Source organism: Panthera tigris, chromosome C1 (assembly GCF_018350195.1).
Source record: "Panthera tigris isolate Pti1 chromosome C1, P.tigris_Pti1_mat1.1, whole genome shotgun sequence".
In the NCBI taxonomy this organism is placed as follows: Eukaryota; Metazoa; Chordata; class Mammalia; order Carnivora; family Felidae; genus Panthera; species Panthera tigris.
The window spans coordinates 136,872,131-136,896,608 of NC_056667.1; the positions used below are offsets into that span (position 1 = coordinate 136,872,131).

The 24,478-nt window shown below is 37.6% G+C and overlaps 1 protein-coding gene across 1 annotated transcript; it reads left to right on the forward strand.

Annotated features, from left to right (window-relative positions):
* The first annotated feature begins 22,668 nt into the window (after positions 1 to 22,668).
* On the forward strand, positions 22,669 to 23,769 carry LOC122241332 (dead end protein homolog 1-like). The gene has a single exon (XM_042997089.1). The coding sequence runs from the start codon at positions 22,669 to 22,671 to the stop codon at positions 23,728 to 23,730; it is 1,062 nt and encodes a 353-aa protein (XP_042853023.1). The 3' UTR covers positions 23,731 to 23,769.
* Positions 23,770 to 24,478: the final 709 nt, after the last annotated feature.

The window sequence follows — 24,478 nt, forward strand, 5'->3', positions numbered from 1 at the left end:
CCAGCTCATGGTTGAATTGATCTTTTAGGTATGTATCTTTGTAGTCTCATATTTATTTTTGCTCTGATCTTTATTATTTCCTTCTACTAGTTTTGGGTTTTGCTCATGTTAATGTTGTTAAACAAAAGAAAATTGGGGGGGTGTTAGAATATTTGAGATTTTTTTTCTTATTTTTGAGGTAGGCCTATAATGCTATAAAATTCCCTCTTAGAACTGCTTTTGCTGTCTAACAGACATTTTGGACTATTGTGATTTCATTTTAGTTTGTCTCCATGTTTTTTTTTTTAATTTCCTTTTATCATGGTAGACCCATTTACTGCTTAATAGTAAGTTATTTAGTCTCAATATAATGTTTTTGCTTCCATATTTCTTCCTGTGATTTCTAGTTTCATACTGTTCTCAGAAAAGTAGGATGATAGGCTTTTAATCTTCTTATAGCTAGAACTGTGTCTTAATGTATGATGTATCCTGGGTAATATCCATGGGCACTTGAAAAGAATGTATATTCTATATCTGATAGTATGTTCTATATGAATCTATTAGGCCCACCTGGTCCAATGTGTCATTCAAAGCCAGTTTTCTTGTTGATTTGATGCCTGGATGATCTATCCATGGAAGTAAGTAGGTTGTTACAACCCCCTACTATTACTATCAGTTTGTCAGTTTTTCTGTTAATACTTGCTTTATACATTTAGGCCCTCCTATGTTGGGTACATAGATATTTACAACTGGTATAACCTCTAGTTGGACTGATCCTTGAAGGGCATTGTTGTTTCCTTCTTTGTATTTTGCTACCATTTTTGTTCTGGTCTATTTTGTCTGATATAAATATGGCTACCCTGGTTGGTTTTTATGTTTGAGAGTAAAAGGAGGAAAAAACATACCATGCAGTCTGTATGTGTCTTTAGCTCTGAAGTGAGTCTCTTATAGTAGCATATAGATGGGTCTTTTAAAAATCCATTTAGTTAGCCGATGTCTTTTGATTGGAACATTTAGTCCATTTACATTTAAAGTAATTATTGAAATGTATGTACTTACTGCCATTTTGTTATTTGTTTTCCAGTTGTTTTTGTAGTTCTTTTCTTCTCTTCACTTTTTCCCTTTGCAGTTTGGTGGCTTTTAGTATTATGCTTTGATTCCTTTCTATTTATTTTTTGTGTATCAAAGTTTTTTAATCTGTGGTTACCATTGGGTTCACGTATAACATCCTTTTGTGTATAGCAGCCTACATTTAGCTGATAGTCACTTAAGTTTGAACATATTGTAAAAGCACTGAATTTTTACTGGGCAATATTTTATGTATATGTCCTATTTTATATCTTTATATTTTATGTATTCCTTAATTATTGTAGATGTAGTTAACTTTACTACTTTTGTGTTTTAACCTCCATACTAGCTTTATATTTTATTTACACATAAAAACATAGTAAAAGTAGTAATTTTTTCTTTCATAATAATTTTCTTTTATTAGTTTTACTTGGTTGTAGCTAACCTTGGTTGTAGGTTTTTTCTTTCAGCACTTTACATCATGCTACTTCCTTTTAGCCTGTTATATTTCTGCTGGAATATCAGGTGATATACTATGGAGTTTCCCTTGTATGTAACTAGTTTTTCTCTTGGTGCTTTAAAAATTCTCTTTATTGGTACTTTGTGCAATTTTAATTTTTATGTGTATTGATGTGGATCTCCTTGGGTTCATATTGTTTGGGACTCTCTGTGAATGCTGGACATGGATGTCTATATCCTTCCCCACATTAGGGAAGTTTCCAGCTGTTATACCTTCAACTAAATTTTCTGCCTCCTCCTGTCTCTTCTCCTTTTGGGATCTCTATAATGTGAATGTTATTATGCTTGATGATATTGTAGTGGTCCCTGAACTTATTCTCATTTGTTATTTTTTTCTCTTTTTGCTGTTCATCTTGGTTACTTTCCATTCCCCAGATTACTGATCCATCCTTCTGCATATTCTAATTGGCTGTTGATTCCCTCTAGTGTATTTTTCATTTTATTTATTCTTCAATTCTTTGGTTCTTTTTTTTTTTTTTACACATTTTATATCTCTTTTTTGAAGTTCCTTCTGAGTTCACCCACTTTTCTCTCAAGTCTGCTGAGAATCTTTATGACCATTAGATACATGACTTTAGACCACTTTTCTCTCAAGTCTGCTGACAATCTATCAGATGTATTGCTTATGTCCTTTAAGCTCTTTTTTGTATGATTTTGTTTTATTTAGGTGATATTCCTATATCTTGTTTTTGTCTTTGCATGTATTCTATGTATCAGGTGGGTCAGTTACATCTCTTGATCTAGAAGGTAGTGGTCTTGTAGAAATTGTTCTCTGGTATAATCCCCTTTGGTCACCAGAACCAAGTGTATTTCCAGTAGGGGCTATCCATAACTGCCTTCTGTGGTTAAGCCACTATTGCTGGGGAATGCAGGTAGTTAAGGCTGGCCTTTAGCCTTGCTGGCTACAATGAGCAAGTGTGATAGCTGTGGGTGTAACAAGATGCAGAATTTGTGCAGCCAGCTGACAGTCCTTGCATAGGAACTGCAGGTGTGATGTGTGGGGTTATCTTTCTTGATTTCCATGATGAGAGTCACTTTGGAGGGGCACCTATGGGAGTGAGTAGGTTTGTGGAGGATATCTTCAGGAAGACATTGAGGTGGGGCACTTGGTGCTAGCAAGACAGATGGAGAGGGTTAGTGATAGCTCTGCAAGCACCTAACTATATAGGCTAGGGGAGGAGAGGAGAAATAGTACCTACCAGCACTTTTACTTCTGAAGAAATTTCCTGAAGGTCCCTGCCCCTCTAGCACACATGATAAAGTTAGTAATTAATCATCTCCTTCATGTATAACCCAGGCACATTTCAAAGAGCTGCTTCTGTGCTGTCTCAGGCTGAATTATTTAGTGATGTGGCTCTTTAAGGGTGCAGTATTGGTTTCCTATAGTTTCTGGCTCTCCCAAAGTTAAGCTGCATTGATTTTTAAAGCCAGATATTATGGGGGCTCCTATTCCCTGTGGGCATTCCCAGGGCTGGGGGAGGTGCCGAGGGTGAGGTCTGATCCCCTTTCATCTGTGTGCTTGTGAAGTTACTCCTGTTTATGGTTATTCATGCTGAGGATTTGTTTCCCAAGTGCATTTTCTTCCATCTTCCCTTATCAATGTGGCCTGTCACTAGCTGTGGAATACCTGTGGTACCAGTCTTTTAGTTGGAGTACACATTCCTTCACTGTGTCTATGGGATGAGCAGAACTCAGCATCCTGATACTCCATCATCTTCCCTCTCCCATATCAGGCTTCTAACCCATGGTTCTGAGCCTTATATTTTGCTTAGTTTCTTCTTCAAACTTACTAAGGTTCAAAGCAAGAACTGGTTAGTTATATAGACTATAGAGCCAAACAGTATGGGAAAAAGTAGGCAAAGGAGGTTAAGGGTATCTTAATTTAGAGAAGGGACATTTTGGAGGCAACCTATGTCATAGTGCAATAGTTAAGGGGATGCTTAAAGGCAGGAGCTTTGGAGCCAGAGACTGCGTTCAAATTCTTGATTTAACACATTACCTCTGTGAACATGGGGAAGTTACTTAACCTCTCTGATCTTGATTTTTCTAAATGAAGTTTGTAAAATACCTAGCAGATTGCAAGTATACAATTGTAGCTATTTTATTACCATTATTAATTCTCCTCCTTAAAGAGGCCCACGATATGCCTTATTTTTTAATATCTTATAAGAGATTGAGAAATTCCCAGGGTGGAATAAGATTAAAATTTCCCATGAAATTTAGGAAAAATGAAATACAATGATTTTATTCATTTAAAAGTCAGAAGGTCCACATACAAATGGATCAATCTTGGGTACATGTAACAGAGAAAAAATTTAATTGAAAAAAAAAATGGTCAGGTGCAATCCAAGCTCATCTGGTCCTTAAACTTAGGTTTAAGTACCATGTTGGAAAATTTCAGCCTTGCCATCCTCTCCATGGTATGTGTCTGTATGGGGTATTTTAAATGCAAGCAGCAGAAGAGTTTTTATACCAACTGCTGTTCTCCAAATAAAACTTCAGCCATCCGCATCATTGACACCAGCTGTTTCTGTTAAGAAAAAGAGTATAATTTTTTTTCATGAAAAAAAAAATCTGTTCAATCTAGTTGATCAATCATGGCCATCAGAATTAAAAAACAAAACAAAATGAATCACTCCCGTGGTTTGTAAAACTTGACCATCTACAAGAGACATTTGGGCACAGCCTGAGGAAGCCTGAAGGTATTTTGTAAAACTAGGTGAACCAAAATGTAATTCATCAAAACATATTTAAGAAGCACTATGATAGGCCCCGAGGGAAAACAAAAAGTGTGTACAAGCAGACTCCCTGTGTGACTAGTTTATAATTAATATTTACTTGTCTCTTTTGGTTGTTAGCGAATATGCCGTGTTATTGTGGAAAACACTCAGCCTCCCCACAAAAGCCATTTTAACCAATTTCATATCTGAAATAGAAAATAGATCATCTAAAAGAAACTAATAATGACCTAGCAAAATGTTGCTATGTTGAAAGTCATTTCCATTTTGATCTGAGGATGGCTGAACCAGCTCTATGTATTAATGACTCTCTCTCATCTCCCATCCTGTCTTCCTCCACCATTCAACAGGAGCTGAACTACCCCTGCCCCAACACTGCAGGATCAAATTTCAGAGATTTGAGGGCTAATAACAGAGCACCAAGTCCAGAGGAGAAAAAGCTAGGAACCTCTGGATCTTCCTGAAGCTATTGTGCTGTGTACAGAATTGTGGCCTGCCACCAAGGTCATGTGGGGTAGGTCCCATTCCAATATGACTGCTATCCATAGAAAAAAATATTAAGACATATACACAGACCAAGGAATGACCATATGAGGATACAGTGAGAAGATAGCCATCTGAATGCCAAGGAAAGATGTCACCTCCAGAACTGGAAGAAAATACATTTGTTGTTTAAGCAACCCAGTCTGGGATATTTTGCTATGGCAGTTCTAGCAAATATACCTGGTTACCTGTCACCTCTATTCCTCTAAGGGTTTTAAAGACTAGCAAATTCCCACTGATTGTTTCATATATGATTTCTCCATTCCCTGGGCATGAATGCATCTAGACCTTTTCCTTATCACTGTACCCAGATGAAGCAAAGCTATTTTGTTTAATATCTAAGAGTTTTGAGGAGTAATGGGAAAAGCTTATATAATTTCCAAGATAATTCGGTAATTTTCCAAACTCCCACATGGCATCTGCTAATTAATAAGATACAAAATGTCAAAAGACTATATATTCACTAATCCTAATGCATCTGAATATTGGGTATCATGGTAATATCCACATATAAGTAGTATTACCCACTTTATAAGTTAGGTATACAAGTACAGTCAATTCTTATTTTTCCAATTAATCTTCAGATTACTGTAGGCTTCCATTTGGAAAATTCTTCTGAACCCTATAAAATAATGTTGGGGCTCACTTTCCATATTCTAAACACAAGGTAGAGAACTGTAAAATCCTATCAGTTCAGGGCTACTGCCATATTTGTATCAAATGGTTGTTACTATAAATGATACCCTGATACAAGGAACACTAATACATTATGTAGTGATGGCCTTGCTGGCCTGTTTCTTGTCTCAAAGGGTCCAATACCTGCAGGTACATCCTGGCTCAGAAACATGTTTTGCTAGCTCTAATCTAAAAAAAAAAACACCTGGATCCATATTATGATCAGGTTACCAGCCATTTATCTCATAGTGAAAACCCTTCTAGGGCTTTTGGCATCCTTTATCATAAACTAGCCTTGGATTCTGCTATCAGCTGAATGTTAATGTCCTCCAAAATTCCTATGTTAAGGGCTAATCCCCAAAGCGACAGTATTTGAAGGTGAAGCCTTTGGGATTTGGGAGGTCATTAGTGCATGAGGGCTATCATTAAAAAAGATCAATGCTGAGAGAGGGGCCCAAGATAGTGACATAGGAAGACCCTGAACTTACCACCTCCGGACACACCAAATCTACCTATTTATACAAAAATTATTCTGGAATTAAAATTAAGGGCTGAAGAGATTCTGCAAATCAAAAGACCACCTAAAGAAGAGCAAGAGAGATAGAGACAAGATAACAAAGGGATCCCTACACCTAGCACTGGTAACTGTAGTTGGTGGAGATAGTACAAGGGACTATGAGCAGATTTTTCCAGTGTCCCAGGACAGACAAAAGCCATGGTATTAAAGGGCAACTAGAATATAAAAGAACTAGCCCTAAGTCCTCCCAAATGGCTAAGGAGATGTTGGAACTCTCTCTGGGTCAGAGGGCCTGGTGGGCCCCACTGTTTATGTTCCCCCTCCATCTTGATAGTACAGATAGAAGTAGGGTCCTCATACCATAGCTGGCCTGCTGCCTCAGCGAGCCCAAGCCTCTAGGCCACACCAATCTTGGATGTCCTGGAATATTAAACAAACAAACAAGGTTTAAAACAGCAACTAGAACATAGAAATCCCAGCCTTAATTCTTTCAAATGGCTTGGAGACTGCTAAAACTTTCACTGGGTTGGAGTGACTACAGTTTATATCTCCCTTCCACTTTGATACCAGGGTCAAGAGCAGTATCTGGCTTACCCTAGAGCTGGCCTACCAAAAAATTACTAGCCTACAATAGCCCCAGCCATCCCTCCAAGGCTGCCACAGGGTGGCACACACCTGGACACCTTTGGGCAGTCCTCACTGCGGCTCCAGATATCTTGCTAAGGTAATACAAATCTAAAGTACTCCAGAATGCTCCAGGCCCATACCCTTTGGTTCCAGACAACTTTCCAGGGAACCCTCAGTATACAGCACCCCAGGAAAATTTCAGCTCCAGATTATGTACCAGGGTAGCCCTGTGCAGAACATCCCAGGAACTCCTGGCCTGCACCCAGCATGGCTCCAGCCACTCCATAGGGCATCCCCTGAGCAAAGTGCCCTCGAAAACCTCCAACCCATGCCTGTCTTGGCTCCAACTGTCCCACAGGAGCACCCCCTGCAAAGAGTGTTCCAGAACCATCCAACTTATACCTACACAAGCATCAGCAGTTCTGTTAGGGCACCCTCTGGGTGGAGAGTCCCTGGATTCCCCCTTGTACCTAGTTTAGTTTCAGCTGTCCTCCCAGGGCTCCCTTTATACAGAGAGTAGCAGGACTACCCCAGCCCCTGTCCACTAAAGTTTCAGTTGTCATGTCAAGAAGCCTTCTGTGCCAAGAGCCCTGGGACTTCCTTGGGCCATGCTCACTTCATCTCTGTCCATCTAACAGTGGTGGCCCCAGTTGTAATTCCCTTGGACCTCAAGCCCATGACAGGCAGAGCTCCAGTCAGCCAAAGTCACGAGGCACACACAGTCTACACAAGGGAAGACCATGAACAAGATCATTACTTCACAGTATTGAGAATTTAAGAGAAGTAGCTGTTGCACTTAATTCATAGAAACAAAAGAAGTTAAAGAAAATGAGAGGAACACACTCCAAAAGAATGAACAAGACAAACCTCAGAAAAAGAAGAAAATGAAATGGATATAATCTACATGATAACATGTTAAAATTAATGGTAATAAAGATATTCCCCAGAATGTAGAGTAGATGAACTCAGAACTTCAATAATAATACAGAAAATATAAAAAGAACCAGAGTTGAAAATTGCAGACACTGAAATAAAAAATGTATATATACCAGAAGGAATAAATAGTGAATTTGAGTATGCAGAAGAATGGATAAGTGATCTGGAAGAAAGTAATGGGAAACGCTCAAGCTGAACAACAAAAAGGAAAAAAAAAAAGGATTTTAAAAATGAGGATATATTAAGGGATCTTTTGCACTACCTCAAGTAAAGAGGCAGAAAACTTACTTGAAGAAATAATTTTTAAAACTTTCCTAACCTGGTGAAGGAAATGGACATCCAGGTTCAGGAAGCACAAGGAATCCCAAACAAAAGGAACCCAAGGAGCACCATACCAAGATACTTAATAAAAATCACAAAGCTTGGGGCGTCTGGGTGGCTCAGTCAGTGAACCATCTGACTGGATTTCAGCTCAGGTCATGATCTCACAGTTTTTGAGAGCTTCCCATGTCAGGCTCTAACCTGATAGTGCAGAGCCTGCTTGGTATTCTCTGTCTCTCTCTCTCAAAAAAAATTTTTTTTTGATTTTTTAAATTAAAATTTTTTAATTAAAAAATATTCATTTTTGAGAGACAGAGCCAGACCATGAGTGGGGGAGGGCAGAGAGAGAGGGAGACACAAAATCTGAAGCAGGCTCCAGGCTCTGAGTTGTCAGCACAGAACCTGACGCGGGGCTCAAACCCACAAATGGTGAGATCATGACCTGAGCCGAAGTTGGATGCTTAACTGACTGAGCCACGCAGGCATCCTAAATTATTTTAAAAAATTTTTTTCTTAATATTTATTTTTGAGAGAGACAACATGAGCAGTGGAGGGGCAGAGAGAGAGGGAGACAGAATCTGAAGCAGGCTCTAGGCTTTGAGCCGTCAGCACAGAGCCCGACGCAGAGCTCAAACTCCAGAAACGCCAAGATCATACATAGCCTGAGCCAAAGTTGGTCATTTAACTGATTAAGCCACCCAAGTGTCCCTAAATAAACTTTTAATAAAAAAAAAAAAATAACAAAGATTAAAGATAAGGAGAGACTCTTAAAAGCACAGGAGAGAAATAACGAGTTATGAACAAGGGAAACCCCTTAAGGTTATCAGCTGATTTTGAGCAGAAACTTTGCAGAGTAGAAGGGAGTGACATGATATATTTAAAGTGCTGAAAGGAAAAGAACCTACAACCAAGATTACTCTACCAGGCAAGGTTATCACTTCAAATTGAAGGAGAGATAGAGTTCTCCAGACTACACTTGATCTTCACCAAAAGACTGAGAAGCAATAGAGGTCCCAGACTAACAAAAGTAACAGAGTTCATCACTAACAAAAGTAACAGAGTTCATCAGCAACGTAAAGGTAGTAGATCAATACTTTAAAAACTAGTAAGAAGGTTAAAAGACAAAAGTAATAAAAGCAATTGTATCTAAAATGTTAACATATAAAAGAAAATATGTAAAATATAACATAAAATACATAAAATGTGGACAAGGGAATAAAAATGAAGTACCTTTAGCGTGTGTTCAAACTTAAAGGACCAAAAACCTAATAAAGAATACTATATTCCTAGAATGTTATATACGTATCTCATGGTAAATGCAAACCAAAACTATACTAGATACACAAAAAATAGAAAGGAAGCTAAGTGTAACACTGAAGAAAGTTAATCACAAGGAAAGAGAGCAAGAGAAAAAGGAAGAAGAAATACAAAAAAACCAACGAACAATTTTTAAAATAGCATATACATATATATGTATATATATAATCAAAATATATATGTGTATATATATATATATATATAATCAAACTCAAAAGACATAGGGTGACAGAATGGATATTTTTTAAAAAAGAACAAGACCCAGGCATATGCTCACTACAGACCTAAAGATACATACAGACTGAAGGGATGGAGAAAGATATTCCATACAAATGGAAACAAAAAAAGCAGGATAGCAATACTTCTATCGGACAAAAGACTTTACAACAATGATAAAGGGATGAAATCAACAAGGGGTTTTACAATTGTAAATATCTAGCCAACACTAGAGCACCCAAATATGTAAAGTAACTATTAACAGCATATAATACAATAATATTGACAGTAATACAATAATAAGGGACTTTAACGTCTTATTGATATCAATGGATAGATCATCCAGGCAGAATATCAATAAGGAAACAGAGGCTTTCAATGACACATTAGACCAGATAGTCTTAATAGATACATGTAGAACATTCCATCTAAAAATTATAGAAAACACATTCTCTTTAACAGCACATGAAACATTCTCTAGAATAGATAGATGACTTGTTAAGCCACAAAACCAATCAATAAATTTAAGAGAAGTGATATCAAGCTTTTTTTTTTTTTTCCAACCACAAGGGTATGAAACTAGGAATTGTTCACAGGAAAAACTGGAAAAAAGAAACATATGGGGATTAAACAACATGCAGCCGAACAACTGAAAGTCAATGAAGAAATAAAAAAATGCATAGAATCATATGAAAATTAAAACATGACCATCCAAATCTTTGGGATGCACCTAACAGAGTTCTAAAAGGGAAATATTGCATACGGAAATACAAGCCTATTTCAAGAAACAAAAAACTCAAACAATGTAACCTTATAACTAAAAGAACAAAAAAAAAAAGGACAAAGCCCAAAGTTAATTGAAGAAAATAATAAAGATCAGATCAGAAATAAATGAAATTGAGAACAAAAACCAAATTGACAAACAAACAAACAAAATAGAAAAGAATAACAAAACCAAAACCTGGTTCTTTTAAAAGGTAAATGATACTGATAAACCTTTGACTCATCAAGAAAAAAGAGAGGGGCATCTGGTGGCTCAGTGGGTTAAGCGTCCAACTTAGGCTCAGGTCATGATCTCATGGGTTTGAGCCCTGCATCAAGCTCTGTGCTGATAGCTCAGAGCCTGGAGCATGCTTCAGATTCATTCTATGTTATGTCTTTCTCTCTCAAAAATAAATAAACATTTAAAAAAGAGAGAAGACCCAAATAAATAAAATCTGAAATGAAATAGAAGCAACCGACACCACTGAAATACAAAGGATTTTAAGAGACTACTATCAAAAATTATGTGCCAAATCTGGAAATTTTAGATGAAATGGATAATTTTCTAGAAAACATAGTTTTCCAAAATAACTGAAAAGATTAAATAGAAATGAAATTAAGTTGGTAAAAAACTCCCAAAAAACAAAAGTCCACAACCAAATAGATTCACAAGTGAATTTTACTAAATGTTTAAGAAGATTTAACATTTACTCTTTTCAGAATATTAAAAAAAAAGATAAAGGGAAGCTTCCAAACACTTTCTATGAAACCAGAATTACCCTGATAACAAAACCAGACATAGACACCACAAAAAAAACTATAGGCCGATATCCCTGACCAACAAGGATGCAAAAATCCTCAACAAAATATTAGCAAACTGAATTTAACAATACATTGTAAGGATCATTTAACATGATCAAGTGGGATTTATTCTGGGTATACAAGGACGGCTCAATATTCATAAATCAGTCAACATTACACACTACATTAACAGAAGGATGAAAATTGTATTTCAATAGATGCAGAAAAAAACATTTAATGAAATACAACATCCATTCGTGAGGAAAACTCTTAATAATGTGGGTTTAGAGGAAATATACCTCAACATAATAAAGGCTATGACAAACCCACAGCTAATATCATAATGTTGAGAAACCAAAAGCTTTTTTCATAAGATCATAAAGAAGACAAAGATGTCCACTCTTGCCACTTTTATTCAACACAGTACTGGCAGTCCTAGTCACAGCCGTCAGAAAAGGAAAAGAAATAAAGGACAACCAAACTGGGAGGGGAAAAGTAGAATTTTTGCTATTTGCACTTGATGTGATACTATACATAGAAATTCCTAAAGACTTTACCAAAAAACTATTAGAAATAATAAATAAATTCAGTAAAGTTGTAGGATAATAAATTAATATACAGAAATCTGTTGCATTTCTCTATAGTAATAACAAAATATCAGAAAGAGATATTAAGAAAATAATTCCATTCACCTAGAAATAAATTTAACCAAGGAGGTAAAAGACCTGTACTCTGAATACTGTAAGACGCTGACAAAAAAAAATTGAAGATGACACAAAAACATACATCATGCTCATGAATTGGAAGAATGACTATTGTTTAAATGTTTGTTTCTCCCAAAGCAATCTGGGATTTAATGCAATCCCTATCAAAATACCAATAGTATTTTTCACAGAACTAGAATAATCCTAAAATTTGTTTGGCACTACAAAAGACTACGAATAGCAAAATCAATTTTGAAAAAGAGGAACAAAACTTGAGTTACCACAATTCTAGATTGCAAGATACACTAGAAAACTATAGTAATCTAAACTGTATGGTAGTGGCAAAAACATAGGCACATAGATCAATAGAACAAAATAGAGAATGCAGAAATAAACCCACAGTTATGTGGTCAACTAATCTATGAGGAAGGAGGTAAGAAAATATTGGGGGAAACGCAGTCTTCTTCAAAAAAGGATGTTGGGAAAACTGGACAGCTACATGCAAAAGAATATAACTGGACTACTTTCTTACACCACACACAAAAATAAACTCAAAATGGATTAAAGACCTAAATGTGAGACTTGAAGCCATAAAACTCCTAGAAGACATAGGTAGTAATTTCTTTGATATTGGCTATGGAAACATTTTTCTAGACCTGTCTCCCAAGGCAAGAGAAACAGAAGCAAAATTAAATGATAGGGATTACACAAAAATAAAAAGCTTTTGCACAGTGAAGGAAACCATCAACAAATCAAAAGGCAACCTACTGAAAGCAAAAAGATATTTACAAATGATATATCTGATAAGGGGTTAAATATCCAAAATATATAAAGAACTTATACAACTTATTTAACACCAAAAAAAACCAATCTGTTACAAAATGGGCAGAGGACCTGAATAGACATTTTTCCCAAGACTTACAGGTGGCCAACAAACATAAAAATATGTTCAACATCACTAATCAGGGAAATGCAAGTCAGAACTACAATGAGATTTACCTCACACATGTCAGAATGGTTAGTATCAAAAAGAGAAGAAGTAACTGCTGGCGAAGATGTGAAAATAAAGGAACCCTTGTGCATTGTTGATGGGAATGTAAATTGGTGCAATTGCTGTGGAAAACAGAATTTCATAAAAAAATAAATAAAAATAGAAATACCATATGATCCAATAAGTTCAGTACTGGTTATTTACTCAAAGAAAACAAAAACTAATTCAAAAAGATATATGTGGGGCACCTGGATGCTCAGTTGGTTAAGCTTCTGACTTCAGCTCAGGTAATGATCTTGTGGTTCATGGCTTCAAGCCCCATATTGGGCTCTGTGCTGACAGCTCAGAGCCTGGAACCTGCTTTGGATTCTGTCACTGTCTCTGTCTCTCTCAAAAGTAAATAAACATTAAAAAAAAGATATATGTACCACTATGTTTATTGAAGCATTATCTACATTAACCAAAATATGGAAGCAACCTAGGTATCTACTGATATATAAGTGGATAAAGAAGATGTGGACTATATATAAAATGTATTATTATTTAGCTATAAAAGAGAATGAAATCTTGCCATTTGTGACAACATGGATGGACCTGGAAGGCATTAAGGTAAGTGAAATAACTTGCGGTGAAAACAGTGTAATGTATACAGTTATGGAATCACTATATTATACCTCTGAAACAAAGGTAACATATATATCTATACTTAAAAAAATAAATAGGTCAGAGAAAAACAAATACCATGATTGCACTTGCATGTGGAGTCTAAAAAACAAAATAAACAAAAAGTAGAAACAAACTCAAATACAGACAACTGGTAGTTGCTATAGGAAGGTAGTGGCAGGGATGGTTAAAAAGCAGTAAAAGAGTAGTAGATAGAGGCTTCCAGTTAGGGAATGAATAAGTCATGGGGGTGAAAAGTTCAGCATGGGGAATATAGTCAATGGTATTGTAATACTGTTGTGTGTTGACAGAAGGTTGGTACACATTTGGTAAGCATAGCATAACCTGCAGAGTTGTCAAATCACTATTTTATATTTTGTATACCTGAAACTAATATAAAATTGTCTGTCAACTATGCTTAAAAAGTAAAATAAAAGAGATTATTTTCCTCATAAAAAGAGACCCAGAGAGCTCCTTCAACCCCTATGAGGATATAATGAAAAGATGACAGTCTGTGAACCAGTAAGCACCCTATTCCCAGACACCTAATCTGTAGAGACTTGATCTCAGATTTCCTCACCTTTGTAACTGTGAGAACTAAATTTCTATCATTTATAAACCACCCAGTTTACAGTATGCTGTTATAGCAGCCCACATAGACTAAGACAGACTGGGTGACTTTGGCCCACCCGTATAGGTTTCCTTAATTTCTAATCTCAAGGATAAGAGCCAGGATATTACATTCTTTCTTACTAGACTATATCCTGGCTTCTGGTCATCTTTCTCTCAAAAGATAACTCTGAAAACAAATAGGTGCCAAAAAATGCTTCTATTGCAAGATTCCTCCAGAACAATAGGGCTTTCTTGCTTTACAACTGCTTAACTAAAAAGAATCACTGAAGTAAATCTTCCCATAATGAGAACTCTCCTCTGAGATGATTTGCAATTCCCACCTCTGAACATAGAAGCTATTAACTTGTCACATATTGCTTTACCTACTGTAAACATACACTGAAAATAATAGTTTTATATCATATGACATATAAATATACATACTATGCATTCTGAGATGTAATAGTTACTAAGTTTTCACACACTACTTAGTGCACATGTGCTATCTCTTGGTTGGCAACCATGGACTTCAATCCTGTAGGTTAAAGAAAGGAAATAAATGATAAACATTTGAGCTGGTACTTCAGAGGTAAGCTCAGTCTCAGTCTTCTGCATATTTGACTAAAATAACAGGATGAGAAGTGTTAGTACAAAGAAGAATTGTGAAAATTTATGGAACTGATGGGGCCAGCTACCAGCAATGTAGAGCAGGGGACTGGTAGTATTGTTAAGGGGGTTGGGGGGGAAGGAATATTCACTTACCATTCAGTATCTCTGCCATCCTGAACCCTCTGTCTAGAGAGAACAGTAGGGTCTACCAAAAGGAGGGGAAAGGGCAGTAGAATACGAAGAAAATCCTAACAGAGTCCACCAGTGTGGCAGCTGTTCTATCTAGAATAACAAAAATGCATAGAAAACAGAATTAAGTGATATTTTTAGTTATCAAAAGTTTAACAGAGAATGGAGAAGTGTATTGATTCTTCTCTCTCCCATAATTTTTGTTTCCCTCAGGTATTTCTTCTCCTTGCAAGTTTCCCAGTATTTACAGAATAAGGTGGCATTTTATCTGAAAGCATTTGGTGAATGTTCTTTGAGTCTAGAAGGCTGCAATTTAACAAATGGCTTCCTCACACAAACTATAAGCATGATACAGAATGATTGACAACTATGCCAGCATTTGAAAAGCAGTAAGAGCTTTAAAGCATATAGTAGTTGAGACCAGGATGGAGTTTATCTTCAACCTTGAAGATTGTGGTTTATGTTGGCAATATAAAATATCTGTCACTTTAATACATCTCTTACAAAGATTTTTAAACATGTCATTAAACAAATATACCAGAAAGATGGGCCCAGAGAAAACCAGTTTTGAGAGAACAGCAATAGAATCAAAATACATTATCACCAGATAATAGTCTCCTACTGTTTGATAAAGGACTCAACTTCTAAAGACAAAACAAACACAGAGGCATAGGAAAGATGTTTGTTTTTAGAAGTAGAAGACATTGATCTTATGACACATTTCTATTACAATGGTTTTATTTCTGTCACAAAACAGGCTAAAGTTACAATTATTCTAAATTCAGAAGTGTTCAGAGAAAGACAGTCAGTGTATCTTAGCATAGTTATCACCTGTGTGCAGACATAGAGAAGTCCTCCCTCCTGCCACCCATTATCCCTTCCCAGAACAAACCCAAACATGATCTGCACCTTAGAGACTAAAACAATAGGAACCTACAGGAGATGGAGGGGCGAGGGTGGTGTGGAATAATGTTCAGAAGTGGTAGTCTTTATTACAGCATTTTGAAAACTCACATTCAAAGCTGAACCCTGCACCTACCTCTTCCACAGAGCTCAGGACTTGCTTGGAAGGTCACTAAAAGTGACTTAAAGCCATCTTCAATTCTATTGCTTTAATATTTAAGTATATTTACAGTATTGAAGAGACCTGGCCTGTTTTGTTAGGGATAGGATAAAAGTAATGTATGAATAACACCTTGGACACTGAAGTTACTTTTTTGCTGTTGTTTTGGAATAATGCTCTTCTCCTCTCTCATTCCTATATTTTACCCAATGTAATGATGGAAATGAAACTCCTGTCTTGCAGTCAAACCTCAATGAGGTTTGCTTCCTGCACTGGCTGAACCTACATGTCTTCCTAATTTGTATAATCAGAGCCCACCTGAAGAATGGATCAGTAGCATCGTGGAAGAGCTGCGAGGAGAATTTACCTGCTTAAATTATATCCTCAGTCTAAAACTCCCACACCTGTCGTGTTTTTGCACTTTCTTCATTCATGCCTCCTCTGTGATCAGCACTGGGCTTCCCAAATCATCCAATCTTCCAGCAGGTATCAGGTGGTATATCTATTTTTAGCATTATCATGGGCTAAGTGTTGTAAAGAAAACAATGATACAAAGATGAATGGATCAGAGATTCAGACATAAGAAGCTCCCTATTAAGGTGGGGGGACAGATAAACAGACAAATTAAAAACTGTGACAAATGCTAACACCTCTCTCCTAGAGAGTACTGAATTAAATTGAAAAAAAGTCCCTCAAACTGGCAATTAGATCTTAATGATGGCACCTTAAAGAGAGCAGTTTCAGGAAAGAAGGTGAAAGCCAGGTTATTTTGGAGTTGTACCGAGTGGGTGGTTATAGAATGACCACAATGAACTGTTCTATAGTAAATTTTGCATAAAAATGTATCACCACAAGATGGTAGCTAATGGGAACTCAGATGTCAGGAGAGCATTTGTTTATCTGCTTTAAAGATGAGAGATTTGTGGTATGAACTTGCTATTGTGAAGGAACTTCATGCCTCAAATCTCAGAAGTTTTTGTGTTTTTTTGTTGTTGTTGAATTTTGCTTTTTTTTTTTCAAGTTTTTAAGTCAACTTTTAAAATGCAAATACTACTGAGAAGAGTAGGCTCTTAGTAAAATCTGTCAGTTGTCAGTTAACACCTTAGCAGGGCACAGGATGCTAGGGGGTGCCAAGAGCAGACAGGAGAAATGCTGCTCCTGACGAGGTGGGAGAGCACCCAATATCCGTTTCTTCACAGTTGCGCCTGGGAGTCAGCCAGAGAATCCCAGCTGGTCCTGGTTTGACAAACAATCCTCATTCTCATTCAATTGCCCAGAATATAGGAACACAAACAGGACTCAAATAAATGCTTTTGCAAATTGTTCTCCCTTGCTGGGATTAGTTTTTAAATCGATGAAGATATAGATTATAGAAGCAAACCAGGGATTACAGAAGAATAATTTTGATTACTACAAATAATACTAAAATGGTGCATGTTTATGAACAGCTAAAGAATATAAAAGTTAGAATAAAAATGAAATCTGTCTTCATCTCCTCCCTATTAATTACCCCCCAATGGTAATCATAGTTACCAGCTTGGTGAAGGACTTTCTACACTTATACTGTGCATTTATATACACACATGTACACATTATATATATGTCATCTGGCCCTCTTGCCAAGCTGTTTTCCCTGGTTTGATTTATACTTGTCAGTAGGAATGTGACTGGGAAGTTCTCACCTATCCTTGATAATAATAATAACTGTTAATATTTACTAAGTGCTCTCTAGATTCAAGATATGATACTAAGCACTTTATTTTTTAATCTTACAAGTACTAATTACCTGAATGTATTCCCATAAATAGCCAGAAAACCCTCCACAAAGCCAAAGTCCCCATAGTTACTCTTCCTAACCCTACACCCTTCTTCTGACATAACCACTGTTGCCAGTTAGGTAGGTATCCTACACATTTAAAAAATTTATATACATACCTATATGTTTATTCAGAAATATAATTTGTTTTTGTAATTATCATCATTCTATAAATATTATGCACAACTCACATCTTTTATTTTGGTCATACAGAGCTTTCCATTTCAAGCCATGTAAATACAGCCCATTCTTTTTAACATTTGCATAGAAGGTATGCTAATCCATTCTGTGGTTTCATCACAGATGAGCCAGTCATTCTACTGGCTGACACTGAGGTTGATCTGACTTTTTCATTATAAGAATGAATGGCCTAATAAAAAAGCTCATACAGGCCTTTTGGACATATATACCACTATTTCCTTTTGTTAGTGAGAAGAGCAGTTGAAGGATGGAAAACAGAGAAGGCATTTACCTGGCATCCATTCCTTGCTCCTCCATTTGCAGGAGTTCTCACGTTCCATTCAAGCTCTTTGCTACTGGGGCATCAGACTACAGTAGAAGTGGATCTTAGGACAGGCTAAGGCAATGAACCCATTTAATACCTCTGATCACAACAATGATTAACCTAGAGGATGGCACATGTCTTATAACGGTTCTAATAAAAATAAAATTCAAGGATTTTGATACCAATTCTGAGATGCTTATTCTTTCTTACTGTACATGTACTGAAATTACATAGACCTGGAAGATGTCCATGCCATCTGTAATAGTTTGCTAGCGCTGCTATAACAAAATACCACAAACTGGGTGGCACAAATAACAGAAATTTATTTTCTCAGTGGTCCAAAGCCTAGGCGTCCAAGAGCAAGTGTCAGCAAATTGATTCCCTGTGAAGACTACATAGGAAGAACCTGCCTCAGGCCTTTCTTCGTGGTTTGTAGATAGCTATCCTCTCCCTGGGTCTTTACATTGTCTTCCTTCTGTGTGAGTTGTGTCTAAATTTTCGCTTCTTGTAAGGGTACCAATCATACTGCATCAGGGCCCACTCGGAAACCTCATGTTAATTACTTCTCTAAAAACCCTATCTCCAAATACAGTTATATTCTGAGATATTTAGGGTGAGGACTTCAACATATGCATTTTGAGGACATAATTCAACTTATAACACCATCTTAGTATCATAGTCGGAGGCAAACGTAGGACAGAAGGGCGAGCTGAGAATCAGAAGGAAATGGGTGCTTGCATAAAGCCAATGTTCCCTTGCCCAATTCCTTTCAACTGAAATTTTCAGTTGAAAGAGTCAATAATTTGTTTGAATGGCACAAGCAAGTTTAAATAGGATTTGTTTCTTGTGACCAGAAGAACTCAGGCTTTTAGAAAAATACGTTACAGTCTGAAAGATACGGCTCAGTTAACCTCCTAAAAGGCATTTTAAACATACTCTCTCATTGAGGGTACATAAAAGTTCCACATCCATTCATGGTCATCAACAAAAATTGTTCATCACCATTCTTTTCAGTGAAAACTGATATCTTATCATTTTAATTCCCCCTTCCCCCTGATTGTTAGGAAGTTGAACATCTTATCCCTTGTTTATTGGCCATTTCAGTTCTGCAAATTGTCATTTTACATCTTTTGCCAATTATTTTATTTGACTAATTGGCAGTTTTCATACTAATTTTCTTACTAATTAGAAAAAGTTAATAAAAGAAAATATTTCCTCCTGTCCTGTACCTGTTTGTAAAACTCTATATATGGTATTTTATGTTATGCAGACATTTCTAAATATTAGTTGATTAGAATTGTCAATCATTTTCTTTGTAGTGTCTTCCTTATAGTGTTTCCATGCCAAGATTACAAAAACATTTTCCCATAATTTCATACATGTAATACCTTTATTGTTAGTTTCCCTTATATTTAGATCCTTAGTAGATTTGGAATCTATTGTGAATGTTGTGATATAGAAAATGTAATTTATTATTCTTTTTTTTTTTTAATTTTTTTAACGTTTATTTATTTTTGAGACAGAGAGAGACAAAGCATGAACGGGGGAGGGGCAAAGAGAGAGGGAGAAACAGAATTGGAAGCAGGCTCCAGGCTCTGAGCCATCAGCCAGCCCAGAGCCCGACTCGGGGCTGGAACTCAACGGACCGCGAGATCGTGACCTGAGCTGAAGTCAGACGCCCAACTGACTCAGCCACCCAGGCGCCCCTGTAATTTATTATTCTAATGGATATCCAATTGTCCCTAAATCTTTTAGTAACCAATGTGTCTTCAGTGATTTGAAATATCTTCTTCATTATGTATTAAATTATCATATTTATAATGTTTCTGAAAAATCAATTCTGTTCCATTGATCTTGTTGTGTTTATTTCTCTATCAAAATCACACTGTTTTATTTAAGGTAGCTATGTAATATAGTAAATATTATTTAAAACATAATAAGGTAACTTTTGATATGTTTGAAGGAAACTATTACCTTATTCTTTTTAAACATATTTTTGGCTAGTATTTTTCATTTATAGGACATCAGGGATTCTGGTTTCTTAAAAATGGTTGTGGGTAATTACATCTTCCACATGAGACACAAAAGTAAAAGATCACACCTACACTTGCAACAAAAAAGAGACAGATTAACTTCAAAACTATAACTTTTTTGAGCCCATCATAGAGCTGAGGTCCAATGCATAGTTCCAAACATCTAAAGAGAGATGGTGCCTACAGGGAGACAGGAGAACAAGCATTCACTCACTTTAGATAGGAACCAGATACAGTTAAAAAAAAAGTTAAACTAGTACATTTGAAAAATTGGTAAAGGTGAGTGTTGGCTGGCAGAACAGTGAGAAACCCATAAAGACCATAGAAATTACTTATGTCCTTGTGCAGGTTGCCTCTTCATAAATCACATGGGGTGTACTCACAGAAAAGTTTGAACCAAGCCCTAGGAAGTGTGTGTATTATAGGAAAAAGCAGCTATGTGAAAAGGCAAGAAATTGTCTGCCCTTCTTCTCTATCTCCACTAAGAAACAAGAATAATCAACAATTATCACCAGGGAAAATCTGCATGACATTAGGTTAGGCAAAGAGGTTTTGTATATAACTTCAAAATTATCCACAAAAGAAACAAATTGAACTTGTTTAAAATTATTTTTTTCTTTAAAATTAAAGATCCTGTTAAGAAAATGAAATGACAAACCATAGGCTTGGAGCATATTACACAATTTTGAAAAAAGGACTTTTCCCCAGAATATATAAAAACCCTCAACACTTAATAATAGTTAAAAAAAAAATGGACAATCACAGGCACTTGGGTGTTTCAGTCGGTTAGGCATCCACCTTCAACTCAGGTCATGATCTCACAGTTCATTGCTCAAGCCCCATGTCAGGGTCTGTGCTGACAGCTCAGCCTGGAGCCTGCTTCAGATTCTGTGCCTTCCTTGCTCTCTGCCCCTCTCCTGCTAACATTCTCTCTCTCTCTCTCTCTCTCTCTCTCTCTCTCTCAAAAATAAACATTAAAAAAAATTTTTTTAAATGGACAATCTAATGAAAAGTGGGTAAAAGATCTAAACACATCTTTCAGTAAGATAAGTGGGCAACAACTAAGTTCATGAGATGTTCAACATTAGGAAATAGGGTAATCAAATTAATACCACAATGTGATAATACTACATACTTATTACAATGTCTAAAAAAAGACAAAAACAAAAAAAGAACTTGTCATACCATGCTGACAAGAACATGGAGCAACTGGAACGCACATAAGTTGTTACTGGAAATTCAAAATGCTAGAATCAATTTGGTAATAATATATCAATTTCTTGTGAAATTAATATGCAACTATGCCACTCCTAGTTATCTACCACAGAGAAATAAAAACCATGTTCACACAAAAAACGTGTATACAAATACTTCCAGGAACTTTATAAGCACCAAAAACTGAGGGAAAAAACCCATATCTCTTTCAACTGGTGAATAAATAATGTGTAGAATATCCATATAAGAGAATATTACTTAGTAATAAAAACAGCAAACTATTATTTCACATGAGATGCATGAATCATAAATATATTTTGCTAACTTAGAGAAGTCAAACCCAAAAAGCTACATAGTACCTAATTCCATTTATGTGATATTCTGGAGAAGGCAAACATAGTTGCTGGGTTGGGGGTTGATGAGAGGTGTTGTCAACAGAAGAAAATTTGGGGGAAACTGTGGGTGTGAATACATGACTGTATATGTTTGTCAGATAAATACAAACCACAAAGTGTAAAAATCACTGCATCTAAACTTTTAAAAAATAAGTCAACCAAAATTTTTGTGGGGCTAGAGGGAAGAGAAAGATGGAATAAAAACTCTGACGAATGAATATAACTGAATTGCAAATAAATCACATGACCATATTAAAAGGAATGGGAAGAAATAAGATGATTAAGAAATTTTAGAAAATAGTACTTTGGATACTACAATGCTAAAGATTAAGAAAAGTTTTTACTCAAACACTGTAGTGGAGTTGGTACATTGTTTTTCACAGATATGGGTTAGAAATTCTAATTCTACTTCATTTTCATACTTGAACAAACAAGTAAATGTATTATAGATAACAAATGCCAAAGTAAGTAATTACAGTTAAAGAAAGAAAGTATAATGGACCCTGTAGTGCTAGGTAAGAGGCAAAGGCGTCAATATGGACGTGTGGTTAAAATGTACACATAATATAGATACAAGTGTGTATACACAAGTGTGTGTGTGTCCTAACTCTACCTACTGACAGGACTAGAAATAGTAACACCCCAGAAGCAATGAGTATACCTGGACTTCAGATTTTGGTTTCTAAAAACCATTCTCTAGTAAGAGAGCTCTTTGGAGAACTGATTTAGTCCAAAGCCAAGGCAGGTAAAAGACAAGATGAACCCAAAGCATCTTGTGGTGTCAGGAAGCAAGGAAGCGTTAAAAAAAAAAAAAAAAGAGATAAAGCGAGTACAGAGTAGCTGGCGAGATAGCCATGCAGTCCAAGCTGGAATGTGAGCTGTGGTGTGAGAGGGTGAATCCGGAAAACAAGGCAGCTTTGGAGGCATGGGTCAGGGAGACGGGCATCCACCTGGTGCAGGTGAATGGGCAGAGGAAGCATGGCAGGCCACCCCCAGGCTGGGTGGGCAGCCCGCCGCCCGCTGGCTCAGAGGTGTTTATCGGGCGGCTGCCCCAAGACGTGTACGAGCACCAGCTGATCCCACTGTTCCAGCGCGTGGGCCGGCTCTACGAGTTCCGCCTGATGATGACTTTCAGCGGCCTAAATCGTGGGTTCGCCTACGCCCGCTACAGTTCGCGGCGCGGCGCCCAGGCCGCCATCGCCACACTGCACAACCACCCGCTGCGGCCCTCCTGCCCGCTGCTCGTGTGCCACAGTACTGAGAAGTGTGAGCTGAGTGTGGACGGGCTGCCTCCGGGGCTGAGTCGCCGCGCGTTGCTGCTCGCGCTGCAGCCCCTGGGTTCCGGCCTGCAGGAGGCGCTGCTGATGCCCAGCCCTGGGCCTGCGCCCGCGCAAATTGTGCTGCTGAAGTTCAACTCGCACCGCGCCGCCGCCATGGCCAAAAAAGCCCTAGGGGAAGGGCAATCACGCCTCTCTGGAGAGCAGGTGGCCGTGGAGTGGCTCAAGCCAGATCTGAAGCAGCGACTCCGCCAGCAGCTGGTGGGCCCCTCCCTGCAGTGCCTACAGCCAGAGGGCAGTCGGTTGGCCCTGGCCAGGGACAAGCTAGAGTCCCAAGGGGCTCGGGGTGCCCTGCAGCTGTTGTGCCAGCGGATGAAGCTGGGCAGCCCTGTGTTCCTCACCAAGTGTTTGGGCATGGGCCCTGCTGGCTGGCACCGCTTCTGGTACCAGGTGGTGATCCCTGGGCATCCAGTGCCCTTCAGTGGCCTCATCTGGGTTGTGCTGGCCCCAGATGTGCAGAATGGGCATGAGATGGCTAAGGATGCTGTGTCTGCAAGTTTGCTAGAGGCACTGAGTGCCTCTAGAGCCAGTCTTATACCGACTGGTGGGGCTGAGGCAGGTACCGTGGTTAAGCAGTGACCATGTCCTCTTCACAGGCAGCCCAAACGAGTTGACAGAGCCTGCGTCAGTCCCCAGCCCAGCAGGCCTGGGCAGCCACCATCGGATTTTAAAGAGGGAGGAACATGGGCTCTGCCCTACCTCTGACACAGCCTCCCCTTTGGGGCAGGGCCCCAGTACACCTGGGACAGCTCTGGTTTGGCTAAGTTGTGGTGAGGGACCTTGCCATGCCCCTCCCAGCCCAGGGACTAACCTTGGCCCTTTGGTATTCCTTGGCCGTTCTGTGTGATACATACACAAACCTTCCTCCTCCTGCCACAGCTTAATATGAATCTCACTTCTTATTTTGTTGATTTGTCATTTTTGTTGATTTTATTTGGGGGCTGGCTGAGCCAAAGGTTCAGAAATCTGCTTTCTGTCCCCAGTACTTTACATTCTGGTGTATGTGTGATGTTGGGTTTTTCTATGCTGGTTGTATTTATATTAAACCCCTGGTTGGTGTAAAAAAAAAAAAAAAAAAAAAGTAACATATCAAAAGTCCATAGAGCCAACCTGAAAGCTTCTAGTAGTAGTCAATGGTGGAACATCTTGATCAAAAAAATAATTATAATATTGTATTATAGCTCAAATAATACAATATTCATTAGCCCATAATACACTGATATAAATTAAAATAAATAAATAAATAAATAAATAAATAAATAAATAAAATGACAACTCTTCCTTATGGAAGAATACCAATTGACAAATGTAAGGAGGCAACTGAAAA